Below are 19686 nucleotides of genomic sequence, written 5' to 3' on the forward strand. Positions count from 1 at the left end.
CCACCACAGCATGGCTGATGAGTGGTGTAGGTCCATGCCTGGGATCCTAACCCATGAAGCTGGGCCGCCAAAGTGGAGTGTGTGGAACTTTAACCACTCGGACATGGGGCCAGCTCCTGGAATCACTTTTCTTTCACTAGTGTATATCCTTCATCCTTTGGGTGAAGATCTGCTGGGGGCAACTCTCTGAGCTTTTATTATTCTGAAAATGTCCATATTTGCCCTCATTCTTGAAGGAGATACACACACACACACAGTCATTCGTATCTATATCTACACACACATATGTAAAGCAGAAGTAGTTGCTTATTTCAGCACTTGGAATAGATCATTCCAGTGTCCGTTGGTTTGCGCCGTTGCTGATGAGGCCACCTGTCAGTCTAATTGCCTCTCCTTTCTTTTTTCTGGCTGCTCTTAAGATTTTTCTCTTTGTTTTTGGTTTTCTGCAGTTTCACTTTGGTATGTCTAAGTGTGGATTTCTATTTCATTTATCTTCCATTCTTTGGGTTTAAAAAAAATCTATAAAGAGGTTTCTTTTGTCTTTTTCCACTCTGTCCTCCAGGCTGCTTAACTTCTCTTCCATTATTTTGTCTTTTTGTCTCTCTGAACTATTTCCTGGATAATTTTGTCTGACTATTTTCCAGTTCACAGATTTTCTTTTCAGCTGGCCTAACTACTGTTAAATCTATCCATTTACGTTGTAATTATGGTTATTATATTTTTTATTTCTAGAAATTCTGTTTGGGTCTTTTTCAAATCTCCTAGGTCACTTTTTATAGTTTCCTCTCCCTGCAAATATTTTCAAGTTTGTTGTTTACTTCTGTAAACACGGTAGGCATAACTGTTTTAAAATCCGTATCTGATATTTTCATTATCTAAATTCTTTGCAGATTTGATCCTGTGCCTGCTGTTTCTCAAGGTGCCTTGTTTCCTTATGTGAATATTTTAAGATAGCAAAATCACCTTTTAAAAAATTGGACAGGGGCTGGCCTAGTGGCGCAAGTGGTTAAGTGCGCATGCTCTGCTTTTGTGGCCCGGGGTTCACAGGTTTGGATTCCGGGCATGCACTGACGCACTGCTTGTCAAGCCTGTCATGCTGTGGCAGCATCCCATATAAAGTGGGGGAAGATGGGCATGGATATTAGCTCAGGGCTGATCTTCCTCACAAAAAAAATAAATAAATAAAAATAAAAGCTTCATTTAAATAAAAAATAAAAAATTGGACGACAATAACCCAATACTGACCAATCTAGCTTCGAATTCTATCAAATATTTACAAGGAGAAAGATATGATAGCACTTACTGAACTGGAATTACTATCAAAACACAGAAAGCATGACATAACCTTTTAACCTCAATCCAATCTTATTTTAATCAGGACTGCATAACAGGAATGTTTTTATCACCATTCTTTACCTAAATTCTATGTATGAGGATCAATTTAAATAGGGTGATTGTAAAAAGGTCATGGTCTCATAATACACATCGCAGAGGCCAATCATTACTTTTAGGTAGCTTTTCTGAGACGTTATCAGTACAACCTTTCCCCCTTCAGTTTCAGCAAAGATCACTTTTGTCCCAGGGGAATGCTTCTTGGGATTCTCCACATATTCCCTCAGAGTATCCTCTCTGCAGGCGATGCCTTTGCTCTTGCTGGCATGTGTGTAAGAAAATTTGGGGGCCTGACCTGCCTCTGCCCAAACAGACCTTACCGGTTTGGTTCTTGTGCTTCCCTCCCTTCAACACTGTGGCACTGGGCATCCTTCTTAATAGAAATCTTCTTGCCCTTCTCAACATCCCCTGTTTTGAAATCAGCTCTCTAGTTACATATGTGCTGGAAAGGCTCACCCAGCAGCTGGCTGTCTTGCTCTCGTCTCTAGAATTTTGATGCTGTGGTCTAGTGATTCTCAACCCTGGCTGTGCATCAGAAGTACCTGAGGAGCAATTTAAAGATATAGATATCTGTGACACTCGATTCAGAAGCTCTGTACAGGGGCAGCTTTGTCACCTCAACTTTGGAAAACCCCCCAGAGGATTCTCATGTTTAGCCAAACTAAGAACCAGAGCTACAGTCCCTTCCCTGGACTAGGGGCTGGGCCTTTTAATCTGCCTGCAGGAGCTAGGGAAGACAAGGGAGTGGAGGTGTGGGGGCGGGTGTTGGAGAGGGCAGGTCAAAAGAGCCGAAGGCAGAGCACAGAGTCAACAGAGCTGCACTGGAAAAACACAACCAGACCTGTGGAATCACCTGGCCGGGGAGAATGTCTCACAGAAGGGAAAAGCAGAGCGCTTAGAAGCTGCATGCTATTTGTTGTTCACCAACCCAGTTATGTGATTTTCCATTGCCTGAAAAAGTCCTCACTGGGCAGATGACCTTTTTAATTTTATTTTCTCTTCCAGTCTACATTTTATTAACTCTCCCTTATCTTCAACAGCACCACTTCTTATTTTTATAAGCCCTCTATTAACTTGAGCAGAATGAACACTGTTCAACCCATATAATCAATAATCAGAGACGTAATAAAGTGTAGCACACACTGGCAGTTCCTCTGCTGCCTTAGATCACTAGGCAAAAGTGGAGAAGAGGGAGCTGTGAGTTATTAGAGCTGAGTCAAAGAGGTTTGGGGCAAATATCGCGGGCCTTCTCTAAATACCATTGACTCCTGCCTGTGCTTTATCCTGGGCCTACCCCAGATGGCTTTGGCTCCACCTCTGTTCTGTGGCATTCCATCTTTGCAGTCTGACTTAGAAGTCTGGTAGTTAAATAAGCTGATACAGTCATAAAAAAAAATATTTTTTTAACATACTGCTCAGCTTCCAGGTTCATTCAAATAATCTTGAAGCCTAATTTAGAAATATGACCCCCTGGGCTGGCCCCGTGGCCTAGTGGTTAAGTGCACGCTCCGCTGCTGGTGGCCCGGGGTTTGGATCCTGAGCGCGCACCGATGCACTGCTTCTCAAGCCATGCTGTGGCGGCGTCCCATATAAAGTCGAGAAAGATGGGCACAGATGTTAGCCCAGGGCCAGTCTTCCTCAGCAAAAAGAGGAAGACTGGTGACAGATGTTAGCTCAGGGCTGATCTTCCTCACAAAAAAAAAAAAAAAGAAAAAGAAATATGACCCTCAAAATAAATCCACCTGTCTTTATTATAATTTAGCTTATAAATAACCTGAATGAAGAATACAAAACTGGAAATGAAAAATTCATTAGAGGGACTCAAAAGCAGAGTAGAGGATATAGAAGAACGGATCTGTGAGCTGGACGAAAGACTAGAAGAAATTACCCAAGCTGAACAGGTAAAAGAGAAAAGAATTAAAAAGACTGAGGACAGTCTAAGGGACCTCTGGGACAACATCAAGCGCACTAACATCCGTGTTATAGGTGTCCCGGAAGGAGAAGAGCGAGACAAGGGGTCAGAGAATCTATTTCAAGAAATAATAGATGAAAACTTCCCTAACCTAAGGAAGGAAACAGACATCCAGGTACAGGAAGCACAGAGAGCCTCAAACAAGATAAACCCAAAGAGGCCCACACCAAGACACATCATAATCAAAATGTCCAGAATTAAAGATAAAGAGAGAATCCTAAAAGTCGCAAGAGAATGTCAAGTTACGTACAAAGGAAACCCCATAAGGCTATTAGCTGACTTCTCTGCAGAAACCTTACAGGCTAGAAGAGAATGGCACGATATATTTAAAGTGCTAAAAGGAAAAAACTTACAGCCAAGAATACTCTACCCAGCAAGGTTATCATTCAAAATGGAAGGAGAGATCAAAATTTTCCCAGATAAGCAAAAATTAAAGGAGTTTGTCACCAAGAAACCAGTGCTACAAGAAATGTTAAAGGGACTGATTTAAGGGGAAAAGAAAAGACCACAAATAGGAAAAATTATCTATTTCCATGATTAGAACGTAATGGATACAAATGCACAACAAAGAGGTTAGATATGATATCAAAAACATGAGGGAGGAGGGGAGTTAAAGAGTAGAGCTTTCAGACAGAGGTCAAACTAAAGTGACCATCAATTCTGTATAGAAGAAGAAAGGAACAGAGAAGGACTACTAAAACACTGAGAAAAAAAAAAAAGTTAAAAAATGGCAGTAAGTACATACTTATCAATAGCTACTTTAATCGTCAATGGACTAAATGCTCCAATTAAAAGGCATAGTGTGACTGACTGGATAAAAAAACAAGACCCATATATATGCTGCATACAAGAGACACACTTCAGACCTAAAGACACTCACAAACTGAAAGTGAAGGGATGGAAAAAGATACTCCATGCAAATGGCAATGAAAAGAAAGCTGGGGTAGCAGTACTCATATCAGACAAAATAGACTTTAAAACAAAAACTGTAAAAAGAGACAAAGAAGGGCATTACATAATGATCAAGGGAACAATCCAACAAGAGGATATAACACTTGTAAATATCTACGCACCCAATGTAGGTGCACCTAAATATATAAAGCAATTATTAACAGACATAAAAACAGAAATAGACAGTAACACAATAATAGTAGGGGACTTTAACACTCCACTTACACCAACGGATAGATCATCCAAACAGAAGATCAATAAGGAAACATTGGCCTTAAATGACACACTACAACAGATGGACCTAGTAGATATATACAGAGCATTCCATCCAAAAACCGAAGAATACACGTTCTTTTCAAAGGCACATGGAACATTCTCCAGGACTGATCACATATTAGGCCACAAAACAAGTCTCCATAAATTTAAGAAGACTGAAATAATACCAAGCATCTTTTCTGACCACAATGGTATGAAACTAGAAATCAACTATAGGAAGAAAATCAGAAAAGCCACAAATACGTGGAGATTAAACAAAATGCTACTGAACAACGACTGGGTTAACGAAGAAATCAAAGAAGAAATCAAAAAATACCTGGAGACAAATGAAAATGAAAATACGACATGCCAGAATTTATGGGATACAGCAAAAGCAGTTCTAAGAGGGAAGTTTATAGCGATACAGGCCTATCTCAACAAACAAGAAAAATCTCAAATAAACAATCTAACAATGCACCTGAAGGAACTGGAAAAAGAAGAACAAACAAAGCCCAAAATCAGTAGAAGAAGGGAAATAATAAAAATCAGAGCAGAAATAAATGAAATAGAGACCAAAAAAACAATAGAAAAAATTAATAAAACCAAGAGCTGGTTCTTTGAAAAGATCAACAAAATTGACAAACCTTTAGCTAGACTCACCAAGAAAAAAAGAGAGAAGGCACAAATAAGTAAAATCAGAAATGAAAGAGGAGAGGTTACAACAGACACCTCAGAAATACAAAAGATTATAAGAGAATACTATGAAAAGCTATATGCCAACCAATTCGACAATCTGGAAGAAATGGATAAATTCTTAGAATCATACAACCTTCCAAAACTGGATCAAGAAGAAGTAGAGAATTTGAATAGACCAGTCACCAGTAAGGAGATCGAAACAGTAATCACAAACCTCCCCAAAAATAAAAGTCCAGGACCAGACGGCTTCCCTGGTGAATTCTACCAAACATTCAAAGAAGACTTAATACCTATCCTTCTCAAACTCTTCCAAAAAATTGAGGAGGGGGGGAAGCTCCCTAACTCATTCTATGAAGCTGACATTACCCTGATACCAAAACCAGACAAGGACAACAAAAAAAAAGAAAATTACAGGCCAATATCACTGACGAACATCGATGCAAAAATCCTCAATAAAATACTAGCAAATCGCATACAACAATACGTTAAAAAGATTATACACCATGATCAAGTGGGATTTATTCCAGGGATGCAGGGATGGTTTAACATTCGCAAATCAATCAACGTAATACACCACATTAATAAAATGAAGAATAAAAATCACAGGATCATCTCAATAGATGCAGAGAAAGCATTTGACAAGATACAGCATGCATTTATGATAAAAACTCTGAATAAAATGGGTATAGAAGGAAAGTACCTCAACATAATAAAGACCATATATGAGAAACCCACAGCTAATATCATCCTCAATGGTGAAAAACTGAAAGCCATCCCTCTAAGAACAGGAACCAGACAAGGATGCCCACTGTCACCACTCCTATTTAACATAGTACCGGAAGTCCTAGCCAGAGCAATCAGGCAAGAGAAAGAAATAAAAGGGATCCAAATTGGAAAGGAAGAAGTGAAACTGTCACTATTTGCAGATGACATGATTTTATATATAGAAAACCCTAAAGAATCCACCAGAAAACTTTTAGAAGTAATAAACGAATATGGTAAAGTTGCAGGATACAAAATCAACATACAAAAATCAGTTGCATTTCTGTACACTAACAACGAAGTAGCAGAAAGAGAAATTAAGAATACCATCCCATTTACAATTGCAACAAAAAGAATAAAATACCTAGGAATAAACTTAACCAAAGAGGTGAAAGATCTGTACACCGAAAACTATAAAACATTGCTGAAAGAAATTGAAGACGACACACAGAAATGGAAAGATATTCCGTGCTCTTGGATTGGAAGAATTAACATAGTTAAGATGTCCATACTTCCTAAAGCCATCTATAGATTCAATGCAATCCCTATCAAAGTTCCAACAACATTTTTCACAGAAATAGAACAAAGAATCCTAAAATTTATATGGAACAACAAAAGACCCCGAATAGCTAAAGGAATCCTGAGAAAAAAGAACAAAGCTGGAGGTATCACACTCCCTGATTTCAAAATATACTACAAAGCTATAGTAACCAAAACAGCATGGTACTGGCACAAAAACAGACACACAGATCAATGGAATAGAATCGAAAGCCCAGAAATAAACCCACACATCTATGGACAGCTAATCTTTGACAAAGGAGCCAAGAACATACAATGGGGAAAAGAAAGTCTCTTCAACAAATGGTGTTGGGAACACTGGATAGCCATATGCAAAAAAATGAAAGTAGACCTTACACCATACACAAAAATTAACTCCAAATGGATTAAAGACTTGAATGTAAGACCTGAAACTATGAAACTTCTAGAAGAAAACCTAGGCAGTATGCTCTTCGACATCAGTCTTAGCAACATCTTCTCAAACACCACTTCTGACCGGGCAAGAGAAACAATAGAAAAAATAAACAAATGGGACTACATCAAACTAAAAAGCTTCTGCACAGCAAAGGAAACCATCAACAAAACGAAAAGACAACCTAACAATTGGGAGAAGATATTTGCAAACCATACTTCTGATAAGGGCTTAATCTCCAAAATATATAAAGAACTCATGCATCTTACCAACAAAAAAACTACGAACCCAATTAAAAAATGGGCAAAGGACCTGAACAGACATTTCTCCAAAGAAGATATACAGATGGCCAACAGACACATGAAAAGATGTTCAAAATCATTAACTATCAGGGAAATGCAAATCAAAACTACAATGAGATGTCACCTGACGCCCATCAGAATGGCTATAATTAACAAGACAGGAAACAACATGTGTTGGAGAGGATGTGGAGAGAAGGGAACTCTCATACACTGCTGGTGGGAGTGCAAACTGGTGCAGCCACTATGGAAAACAGTATGGAGATTCCTCAAAAAATCAAGGATAGAACTACCATATGATCCAGCCATCCCACTGCTGGGTATTTATCCAAAGAACTTGAAAACACCAATTTGTAAAGGTACATGCACCCATGTGTTCATTGCAGCGTTATTCACAATAGCCAAGACTTGGAAGCAACCTAAGTGCCCATCAAGGGACGAATGGATAAAGAAGATGTGGTATATATACACAATGGAATACTACCTAGCCATAAGAAATGATGAAATCCAGCCATTTGTGACATCATGGATGGACATTGAGGGTATAATGCAAAGTGAAATAAGTCAGAGGGAGAAGGTCAAATACCGCATGATTTCCTTCATTAAGTAGTAGATAATAACAACAATAAACAAACACATAGGGACAGAGATTGGATTGGTGGTTACCAGAGGGGAAGGGGGGAGGGAGGAGGGTGAAAGGGATAATTCGGTACATGTGTGTGGTGATGGGTTGTAATTAGTATTTTGGTGGTGAACATGATGTAATCTATGCAGAAATAGAAGTACAATGATGTACATCTGAAATTTTTACAATGTTATAAACCAATGTTACTGCAATAAACAAAAAATTAAAAAAAAAAAAAAAAACCTGAATGACTACCACTTAAAGCACAGCTTTATGTAACAGACACTCTGCAGAAGGTTTCATGTAATTACATATATGTATCATACATAGATTACATATATTATCTCATGAGACCATCACGACCACCCTGAGGGTGGTATCATTATCCCAATTTTACAGGTGAAGGAGCTAAGCCTCAGAGATACCCCATGTACTCCAGGGAGAGCCCTTACAGACGAGGGGCAGGGACGATGAGCACCCAGGGCTGTCTGATGGGCCTCGTAACACTTCCTTTCACTCTCAGGGGCCGGAGTGTTGACCTGGAGCCACGGACCTACTTCTGTAGTAACTTTGTTCCTTAGCTCCTTCTGAGGTTCCTAAGTACTCACTGAATATCATTTCTTTCTTGATATTCCTGAATACATAGGTTAGGGACACCCTCCTCATATTCCAAAGTGACAAGGAAGGGGGTGCAAGTGATGACCTGGGTGGTGTCTGAGGGGTGGCACGTCACAAAGGTTGAAGCCAAGGATGAAGCCCCACCCTTGGCCATAATGACATGGACAAAAAGAATCCCATGATAATGTGACAATATCTAAGCACTCTGTTGGCTCTGCTTTTGAAGCATTCAGCTAGCCTGGTTTCTCAGAAGGCCAAATAATTCAGATCAAGCCAAGGCTGATAAAGTGAGCCAGATCTGACCATGTGAATCGACGAGGTGACTTACAGTTCACAGGAGCTGTAATTCAGCAAATTCAGCTTGGCAGACATCACTGTCCCTGAGAGAAGTGCTGCTCACACGCCCTCCCTTCCCATCACTCTCAGTGTTTTTCTCACCAACAAGACCTGCCCCACATTAGAATAGAGCTTCACTGACAAACCCAAGTACTCACACTTTTCGTTTCACCATGAAAAGCTCCTGCTTGCTTAAATTGGGTGGGCTGTCTGCAATAAACTATTTCAGAGTTCTTAAGATTTTCAGAGGAATGGAATCTATTACTTCTTACCCTTCCTTCCCTCGATTATGGATGGCTAGTTCTTCACCAATGCCCTCTTCCTCCTTGAAGCTCTCCCAGTCCAATTTGGACTTCTCTAGGGTGCTCATCTTCTGCTTCTTGGCTCCAATTTTCCCCAAAAGGCTGCTCATGCCACTTGATCTTTTTAACCTAGGGAAAGCAAAAACATGAAACATGTAGCACATAAAAACTATAATTTCTTGATTAATGGTTTTTCTGATTGGCATGGGGTTCCCTAGATTCAAGCTATTTATCTTAATGGCAGCCGTGTTTGTATCTAGGATACTTCCTGTCTGGTGTGGAGAATACCGTAAGTAGACCAGCATTCTAATGCACTTTTCCTGTTTAACATCTCTGACCGCTCTAAGGACCTGGGGAGAGGAAATCCTAAAGACCTCTGTATGCTCTGTATGACACGTCTCTGCTTGCAAGGAGGGAGAAGCGTAGCATGATTCAGACACGGTTTTAGAATCACATGCCTAGGTTCATATTCCAGCTTGAACTGTGTAACTTTAAGCTAGTTACTTAACCACATCTGCTTCAGTTTCCTAATCTACAAAGTGAATACTTACTCAGGGGGCTGTAGTGTATCTTATGTGTAAAGTGCTTAAAACAGCACCTGGCACAGAGTAAAGGTGCAATAAATGTTAGCCATACTGAATCACCATCATCGTTTGTGCACTAAAGCCCCAGGGAATTCTTTTAAGAGAAAGAGAACCAGATCCCAACACTGACGAGCAAGAAGTCACAATTATCTTAAAAGGACTCCAAGATCAGTTTCCTTTCAACTCCAGTGAGTCAGGGCCCTGGTTTTTCCCAGGAGGTGAACATTGTAAGCAGGGAATGTACAGCCTGTGACCTACTTGCTGGTGATGCTATCATGGACTGTGGGAGAAACCCCATATGCCCAAGTTCAAGTCTTGGCAGGTCAAATGCTTCTAGTCAATGTTAAATGTACGAAATAAAACAGGAAAAACAGAATACAGCTAGTTAGTAAGAAGGTGATATTAGGGGAAGGAACTATGGAAGGAACATGGCTTTTGGTCTCTTTATGAAACTAAAACAAGTTATATACTAGCATATAGGAAACTGGAAGTTATCTTCTGCTTTACTGGGATATGCAAGAAAATTAAAACATTTAAAAACTTTACGAGCTAACATCACAAGGCCTACTGACAACATTGATAATAATACCTTTCACTTGCCTAGAATGCTAATTCTTCAAGTGCTTTCATAACCATTTTCTCATCTTATTCTACCATGGCCTGTGAAAAAGGACCACTGAGTCTCAGAGTTGGAGGAGCCTTTGAGATGATCTAGTGTCTTACTAACCATTTTGAAACCCCACTTCCCTGCAGCACAATGCTGGTGAAGGACAGCTCACGACCTCTGCCCCAGAGTGAGCCGACAGGCCAGTGTCCACACTGAACACAAGACTCTTGGGGCTGAACAATTGCCCTCCATACTCTCATTCCACTCATGTTGGTCGAGAAGATGTTAGCTTCCCTGTTGTGGTTGTATCCCACAACATGCTATTAGCTTAAGATCAACTCAGAATAGGCTGGGCAGGTATCATCATTTTCATTTTGAGTTGGACAAATAAAGTTCAGAGAGGTTAAATGATACAACAAAGGCCAAACTAATAGAAAATGCAGATCGAGGACAAAGCAAGGTCTTTCTGACTCCCAGTGTGGTACACTGTGCTATCTCTTCTCTAAGGTGAGCACTTACTTGAGATATTTTCTGACAGTAATTTTACTTCCCAATTTGCCTAAGAATTTTCTAAACAGCTCTTTATGAGTTTTCAATTCACATTTTCTAAAAATTATTTTCCAGATAACTCAATCTCTACAACAATCTCTCCATCAACACAAACACAGAAACACACACACACACACACACACACACACACACACACACACACACACACACACAGACTGTATGTTACCAGGAGTAGAGCATGAGTAGGGATACAGAAACTTAATACGTCTCAAATCTTTTCACTTCTCACTTGCCTCACTGCCACTGCCCTGGTTATTATTATTATATTCTCTCACCTGGATGATTCAACAGCCTCTTCACTGGTCTCCCTGACTTCTGTTTTGTCCCACTCTCACTCACCTGCTCCATCCTGTCATCTAGTCTACATGCTGTCAATAGAATAAATCTTCTAAAACACAAAGCTTATCATTCTTTCTGCTTAAATGTCTCTTCCTTGACTCCTTATTGCTCTTACAATAAAGTCTAAACTCCTTAATGTGCAAAGTTCTTCCTAAGCTTCTCTCGCCACATCTACCCTTGCAATCTATGCTCCAACCATAGAGTCCTGAAGCTGCATTTCGCCTCTACCTGCCTCCCTCCCATTCATCTGGTCTTGTCTCAGCTGAGAAACCACCTCCTCGGGGCCGGCCCGGCGGTGCAGCGGTTAAGTGCGCACGCTCTGCTTCGGTGGCCTGGGGTTTGCAAGTTTGGATCCCGGGTGCACACCAACACATCACTTGTCAAGCCATGCTGTGGCGGCTTCCCATATAAAGTAGAGGAAAATGGGCACGGATGTTAGCCCAGGGCCAATCCTCCTCGGCAAAAAGAGGAGGATTGGCACTGGATGTTAGCTGAGGGCTGATCTTCCTCACAAAAAAACAAAAAAACAAAAAACAAAAAACCACCTCCTCCAGGAAGCCCTCCCGGACCCTTCTCCCAATCTCTGGATTAGATACCTCCTGGTGGTGTTTCCATTGCACCCAGTTCTTTTTCTATTATAGCACGGATCCTTTACACAGCAGATGCTTGAGGACTCTAATTTCAGCTGCCGCCCCACTGGTCAGTTCTGAGCAAGCTCAGAGTCATTGCAGACAACAGCCTACCAAAGGCACATACCTGGAGACTTTCCATTTCTGGCTGCAGGGCCTCATTTGACCCTGCCTACATGTTACAAGCACTGCCTGGACATGTGGTGGAGTTCATGCCATTAGGGCCTTGTGGGGACAGGAGCTGGTGGCTACAAGGCCCAGCCACCTGTCCTCACACAGGCATTCTAGGAGGTACAGGTTTCCCCTGCTATCCAAAACTAGAGGGTTCCTATGAACTCTTTCATAAGCTGAACTGGTGTGAAGTGAAGAAGCAGTTACCTTAGGACACATCTTGCTAATGAACGCACAAAATAAATCGAGATGCTCACAGACAGTTCAAAGCTATGGTGGCTTGATGCTGAGTGTAGTCCCGGGGAAAGAGCTTGGTGGTGCCACTCTCGCTGCTTGGAGTGTGCGCTGCCTCTATGACGGTTCGAAGCAAAACAAATGCTGAACACTATTTTCATAGAAGTGAAAATCCTCTTTGGATTTCTTTTGGTTAGCAAAAATAGGTACTAATGTAGGCTTTTCGTAAAAGCAAAATGGTGTAAAGCGAACTTTTGAAAAGTGGGGGAAATTTGTACTCTGAATGCTTCTCAGTTCTGGTGGCATTGAGCCCTCGTGGCCTCGGAAATGCACTCTTGTATTGGCTTTTCCTCCTTCCCTGTCTCACTCTCCCCACCTCCTCACTCCTGCTTCCTAGGATGACTTCCCAAGTAAACTACCTCCAGCCAAAGCCTTAACTCAGGTTCTGCTTTGAGGGGAATCTAAGTAAGATGTTTAGGAGAAACACGATTTTCCCTGTGCATCCTCTCTCTTTGCGGATACTTAAGTTCTGGGTCTTCAAATCTCTATAGCACATGGATATAGTTCTGCAAGCAGCTGAAAGCTCGATAAAGTCAACAAAGTCACCTGGATCCTAGAACCAATTAGTGGGAGAGAATCAGATCTTTGTAGAATAAAAAGCGTTTGGAACACTTTTAAATTGGGGAATTCTAAGGGGAATAATTTCCACTCCTATGCGCCAATCTCTCTCAACAAGCTCTCAACAACCGAGGGCTTCCCATTTTATCTGGGCACCACCACAGGCTTTGTACACAATCTCTCCCCCTTAGCCTACACTTCCGACGGTATTCCCAGATTATACGATCTTTTCAACAAATCACTCTGAGAAGTCTATGAGAAAATGATTTTTCGCTGTATAGCAGTGAAGAGGGTTCCAGAAAAGGAAGAAAGCCATAATCCCCCTTTGCCTTGTTCACCGTTAAACATCAGCAAAATGTCACCTGTGCTTATGCTTTAGGGGAAAGCTTCTAGGTCTGCCTCACTGGATCATTAACATGGTTTATGATTTCCTAATCTGATAGTCTCAAAAGCAAAATTACCTGTCTTTTATTTGAGGCTAAATCAAAGTGAAGGACACATTTAGAGTAACAGCCAAAACATGCAGAGGCTCATCATAACCGAAAGACTGGCACTTTCTTCCTGGAACCTGGCATGTGGGGTCTCTGCAGGCTTTTCAGCTCTCACATTCGCTCTCTCACCTTGACATTGGGCTTTACCTTGGCATAATCCTGGTGTCATACCATTGCAGCTTTCAGGATGGCAGATTTCCCATGACCTTGGCCCTATCTCTGCTGTTAAGGTTCATCAATCAGGTTTTCAGGAAAGCTGAGGCAGGCCAGAAAGAATCAGATTCTGGGCAGGGGCTGCTGGCTCTCTATGTTGTGAAAGAACATTGCAGAGAGAGCACTGCAGCGGTATGTCTCCCCCTCTAAGAACTGTGCTAACTAGGAGGGAGTAAATCAGCACTGATTTTCCATAGGCATTTGGCAGCTGTGTACACTGGAAAACTGTGGAAAGGGGGAGGTCAGAATTCCCTTGGAGACCTCTCTGCTGTCAGCAGGAACCAGTGCAGTTTCAGACACCAGATCAACAGAACCACTGACTTCTCTTTGTTCTGGATCCTAAACCACAAGGGCAAGGTACTACTAGAAACTTGACTTTGATAGACCACCCCCGGCCGCAGCCATGGATTTTCTGGTCTTGGTTCTAAAGTGTGGTGAGCTGCGTCACAGAAGACCACAGTACTTCATTCAAGAGAATCCTCATCCACCTGCTGCAAGTCAAAGTTCAAAGAAATGCACCATGCATCTGCTCACTCACAGATTACATCCAGAATGTTATACTCAGACATGCCCAGAATATTGTTGCCAAGATGTTTCCAACGTAACAATGACATTTCAACCACCTCCTCCTGAATGTCATGCTACTCTATTGACCTTACTACCATAAGTTTGATGTAAAAACTAATCCTCGGGCCGGCCCCGTGGCTTGGCGGTTAAGTGCACGCGCTCCACTGCTGGCAGCCCAGGTTTGGATCCCGGGCGCGCACCGACGCACCGCTTCCCTGGCCATGCTGAGGCTGTGTCCCACATACAGCAACTAGAAAGATGTGCAGCTGTCACATACAACTATCAACTGGGGCTTTGGGGGAAAAAATAAATAAATAAAATTATTAAAAAAACCCAAAAAACAAAAAACTAATGCTGTCCAAGGAACGTGGCCTTTGCTCTAACTAGCTGGCTTCCATGCTATAAGAGAGCATGGCTGAGTGCAGTAGGCATATTGGTGCAAGAGACTCTTACCAAGCTTTTCCTTCTTTCGTATTCTGTCCAGTTATCCATCAATCAGCAATTATCTTCAATTCCCTTCCCACCGCACCTAGCCCAAAGACCTATCCCAACACCAGACACCAACCAAGACCTCACACAAAAGATTCAGAAACTAGGAAAAGCTCAGACCAAACACGCACAATGACAGTGGTCTTTTTCCTTCCTGAATTCAAAGTTTACAATAATTTGCTAGAACTTACTCTGCTTCCCTTTAGCCCCAGAAATTTAAGTTTAACAAAATTCATTGCAACTAAATGATAAACTCCACCCTGTTGAGTCTGTCACAAAGATATGATAGTAACTTTTCTTTGCTTCAGCCCCATGAGCATGGACTCAGATTCACTTGTAGCAAAAGCACTCCTCTATCTGGCCACCCTCAGTGATGCTCTGGATCCTCCCGTTTATTTATAAGAGATACTAAAAAGGAGCTGGGAAAATAACTTCTTAAGTGGAAAAAGAAAGGAAGACAGGACACAACAACTGGTTATGAAGGAAAAGTGGGAAGATCTTTCCCCATGATCTTCAAAGTCAGCCTCAGGCACACAGCCATCCCATAGAATAGAATTTTAGCTTTGGGAATGAATTTAGAGCCATTCATTCATTTTACTCATCCAACAGAGATTACTGAGAAATTACTATATACCAGACGTTGTGCTTAGAATTGGGGACACATAAATATACATAAGGCATAATCTTTGGCTCCAAGAAGAAAATCTAATAGAGGAGATCATCTTACAGGCAAATTATAACCACATACTATGAGGGCACAAAAGAGGGAGCAGCTGAGAAGCTGTTTAATCCAACCTCCTTATTTTAGAGATGAGTTAACTAAAATCCAAGAAGGTTAAGAAAACTGCTCAAGTTCACAGTGGGAGACTTGGGACTAGTACTCAGTGTTTTTGACACCCACCCTGTTTTCTCTACCTTGCTGATGTTAGAGTTGGGGATAGATAACCTCTGGGGGCCCTTTCACGCCCCAATTTCTATCATTGCTAATTTTGGGAGGGTATTCTTATTTTCCCTGTTGTCCTGGCCCTCATCTTACTCTTGACTCACCCACAGTGTAGGACAAAGCCTTGCCATGGTATGTGATCATATCACTACATGTTTAACGAACTAAATCTCCATGATTTGACAATAGGCTTATTCAAATGAATTTTTTCTCATAACAAAAAGATTCAACATTACACTTGAACTGACAGGCCAGAAAAGGTAGCTCCAAAACTGGACCAGCAAGGATAGGGTCAACACACGTGCACGGAAGCACTACTGACCTTTACTTAGAACTTGAACATACAGAGCCTGGCTCAAGTTTATGCCTTCCATCTCATAACTTGTATAACCACTAAAATGCAAATTATTTGGAACAAAGATTCTTTGGCAGAGATATGTAGTTTCCTTAGTATATGTCATCTGTTTACAAGGCAGTAATGGACTTGTTTGTAGCTCTCACATGAACTATTTTCCAGAGCCACACAAGGGTCTGGAACTAGCATGGTACTCCCTAAGAAATGGGAAGAAAGTTTATGATGATAATTCTTCAGTGAGAGCTGTCTGCTTGGAACTGCTGTTCTCTTTCAAATCTTTTCTGGATTTTGCTGAAATCTGTAAGGATGAAAAGTAAAGCCCCAATCCCTGGGCCAGTTTCACTCCCAACCTGTATAAATCTCTAAGTAATCTCCTCAAAGCGCAAGCCCAGACCACTCAAGGAAATAGACTGGAAACCAGTGGTATATTAGGGAGAGACTTTAAATCCCATCACTTCCCAATATTGAGTGTACTGACAGTATTCCATGGGACATTGGGCTTAGGAAAGTGGAAAACTAGAAGTAAGACAAGAAGTTCCAAATGATCTTAAACATTTTGTGGCTTGAAAAATTTTCAGTACTCTTAAATCTATTACTGACGTTGATACAGTGCCAGCAAAAAAAAAAGGTGGCATCTATCAGCAAAAGGTGAAAATAAAAGCTGGCAAATAGCAGCAGCTTCACAGTTTTTATACAAATAGAAAATGATTTGCTACTCAGTTTTACTGCTCTTATGCCCATCCTAGAATGAAGAGCACTTAAGTTTGTCTGATTTGATTTCAGCTGCTCTACATCTTTATAACATGTCTATAAAACATACCTGATTATTCTGGTGGCAAAAGTCCTGAATTCTAATCTCTTCTGAAACAATATGTTACAGAAAGCCCTTTCCAATTCTTCCTTCCAGATCTGTTAAACATAGAGGTCTGTTTGCCCTGCTCTGGCCTCTCAGCTGATGCTAGAAAGACTAATTATTCTAGCTGACTTGGTTCTATTTAAATGGACAGCTCTTCCTATAGAAGACACATCATCCATTCATCATCAGTAAGACAAACTGTTCTCCCCAAAGCAGTAGATGTCCTGTAAGCGCACAGTCTCCTGGTCTCTGTTGTGCTCAAGGGCATTCATTTTGAGACAAGTAACTGAGGTTAGGGGCTCTCAAGTGACACTGAAATGGACCTTTTCTCTGGGACAAGCTAATTGATCTGCTGGGCAGTATGTTTATTAGCATCATATGCCAAGAGAAAGTTAATGTTCCTCTTCTCTGTGAAGAATAGTTCTCTACTGGTCTATTGTTCTGCTGAAACCAGCCAGCTCAGTGGGCTTGGATCCCTTGCCACAAAGGGTAATTGTTTTTCATTGTTGTTTGTTTTTATTAATCTGCCTAGTCCATGGTCCAGACCTTTCAGAGAGGGTCAAAGTTAGACAAATGTTGGGAAAGAACAGGTCCTTTTCTATGCCTTTCCTTGGTGTACATCAGGCATCTAAAATGCTTGATTCACATATATAATACAGAGAGAAATGTTGCATGAAGATTCAAAAGGATTTGTATTACCAGTCGGGCGTGTAAGCTTTAAGGCTTGTGAGCATTCATTTCACTCCTGCTTCTGAGGGATAGAATATAATGGCACTCAGCACAAGAACTCCGGTATGGTCTGGTGAAAAATCTTCCCCAACTTTCTAGTTTGAAAAATGGCAAACTGACAGAAAAGTTGAAAGCAGAAAATAACTATTATCTGAATATTTTTCACTTAGATCCACCAATTATCAACATTTTGCCACACTTGCTTTCTCTCTCTATATATAAATATAAATTTTTTTTAGGGGGCGGGGTGTGGATCCATTTTTAAATAATTTGCAGAATTCATGCCACTTCACTTCTAAATACTTTGGCATGTGTCCCCTAGGGACATTCTCCTACATAAACACAACATATTATACCTAAGAAATTTAACACTGATATAATGATGCAACCTAATTTAAAGTCCATATTCAAATTTCCGTCAGTGCCTCCCCAAATGGCCTTGACAGTTGTTCTCCATTCCCTCCCATCAGGCACCATATCTGAAGTTTCCTTAGTCTCCTTTAATCTTTTAATCCAGCACAGTCTCCTGCCTTTTGTTTTGTTTTGTTTGTTTGATTATTGGTCTTTGATGTCACTGCCAATTTTTTGAGTCCAGGTTGGTTGTCTTATAGAACATTGCTCGTTTAGGATCTGTCTGTTTCCTATGCCAAATATGCCACATAGATGTGGCTGGGTACTTCTTACTGCACCATCACATAGTGATGGGCACACAGTGTCAGGTCAGCCCAGGACTCATGATGCTAAGTGTGGTCCCTTGGGTAAGATGGTGACTGCCAGACTTCTCATTTGTAAAGGTACATTCTCTCCTCTGTAATTAATTTGTAATTAATGTGTAACATGTAGGAAAATACTCTCAGGAAGTTCAGGAAGTTTTGACTGCTTCTTATTTCTGATGCCTAACTCTATAATGCCCTGGCCATGTCTAAGGAGAGATTGGGGTGAATGGATAGTAAAGGATCCTATTTGAAGGACAAATATTCAGAAAATCCTGAAGGGATCATACAGCTCTGGCTGTAAGAAAGTCTCTAAAAAGTGAAAGAGCGGTAACTGGAGAAAAGGCCAAGGGTTATGAGATCATCAGCAGAGTCCTAGATTGGACGGGCCAATGGCAAGTACCGAGGTCTCTGGTCAACGCTGAAGTATTCACCTAGATATCTGAATACTCTTCTCAAGGGCCTGGTGGCCTGGTATGCATAAGGGTTAAGTGACACAAAGTCAGCAGCAAAGAAAAACCCTTCTGGCCCGCCCACTAGACCTCTAGGAAATGATACTTCTGAATTTCCCTTCTCCTTTGTCCCACTCCCATGTGGTTTCATCTCATTCCCTGGGAAAGAGATAATGCCACATCCCTTCCTGTCTCTGCTCCAACAATATCCTTCCTTACACCATTCCCATGGTGGGAGGATCAGGGCAAAGCAGGGAAGGGCCTCCACCATTTTATAGCAGTTGGGGAGTGAAGAAGGCCTGAGGGCTCTCCAAGGAGGAAATGTTTAGTTATTGAGAATGAGGATTATGCCTGGGGAGGATGCCTTCCCCCCGAGGTGCAAACTGCTGTTGCTTTAATTTGTATGATCAGGCACAGCTGGGAATAATAATTTACTGACCAACATAAACAGACCATTTACATTTCTGAGACAGAATTTTAAAGGAATTATTAAATACAGATTCTAACAAAGCCCATAATGACATTTTTCTTTATGTAGAACCCTGGGAGCTCAAATGAGAAGGGCAGAGCTTGTTTTCCAGATACTGGTTCCACATGGGCTCCCAACCCATCACAGCCACAGAGGCAAAGAAGAGATGAGGCAGAATCAGGACCTGGCAGCTAACAAGTCAATGACCTCTCGAAAGGAGAGCTTTGTTGGCTTTTTCCAGGGACAGCACTAAGCCAGTGTGGGTCTGCAGACTACCTGCCTGGTTCAAGAGCAAGAGCCATGCTCACCCTGATCACTGCCATCAGGAAAAACGGTTGGGCAAATAGCACATCTCTCCAACCAGCCAACGTGAGAAACAAAGCACAAGGCACAGAAGATAAATGTGCCTCGATTATGGGTTGTCTGGCTAACTGGTGATTAGGGAGTTGGCATGCTTTCTCAAACCTCAGTATTCTGCT

General features: G+C 41.3%; 2 protein-coding genes across 2 annotated transcripts in view; both read right to left on the reverse strand.

The window, feature by feature from the left end:
- TMEM231 (transmembrane protein 231) overlaps positions 1-19686 on the reverse strand; it is a 231719-nt gene that overhangs the window by 50794 nt on the left and 161239 nt on the right. The gene's annotated exons all lie outside the window — the stretch shown is intronic.
- The window catches only part of CFDP1 (craniofacial development protein 1), a 125582-nt gene that overhangs the window by 9442 nt on the left and 96454 nt on the right, over positions 1-19686 (reverse strand). The window contains exon 6 of the mRNA XM_058528300.1: positions 9149-9307. Coding sequence (XP_058384283.1) covers positions 9149-9307 — 159 coding nt within the window. The remainder of the gene's footprint in view (positions 1-9148; positions 9308-19686) is intronic.

This window comes from Diceros bicornis, chromosome 32 (genome assembly GCF_020826845.1).
Source record: "Diceros bicornis minor isolate mBicDic1 chromosome 32, mDicBic1.mat.cur, whole genome shotgun sequence".
NCBI classification, from domain to species: Eukaryota; Metazoa; Chordata; class Mammalia; order Perissodactyla; family Rhinocerotidae; genus Diceros; species Diceros bicornis.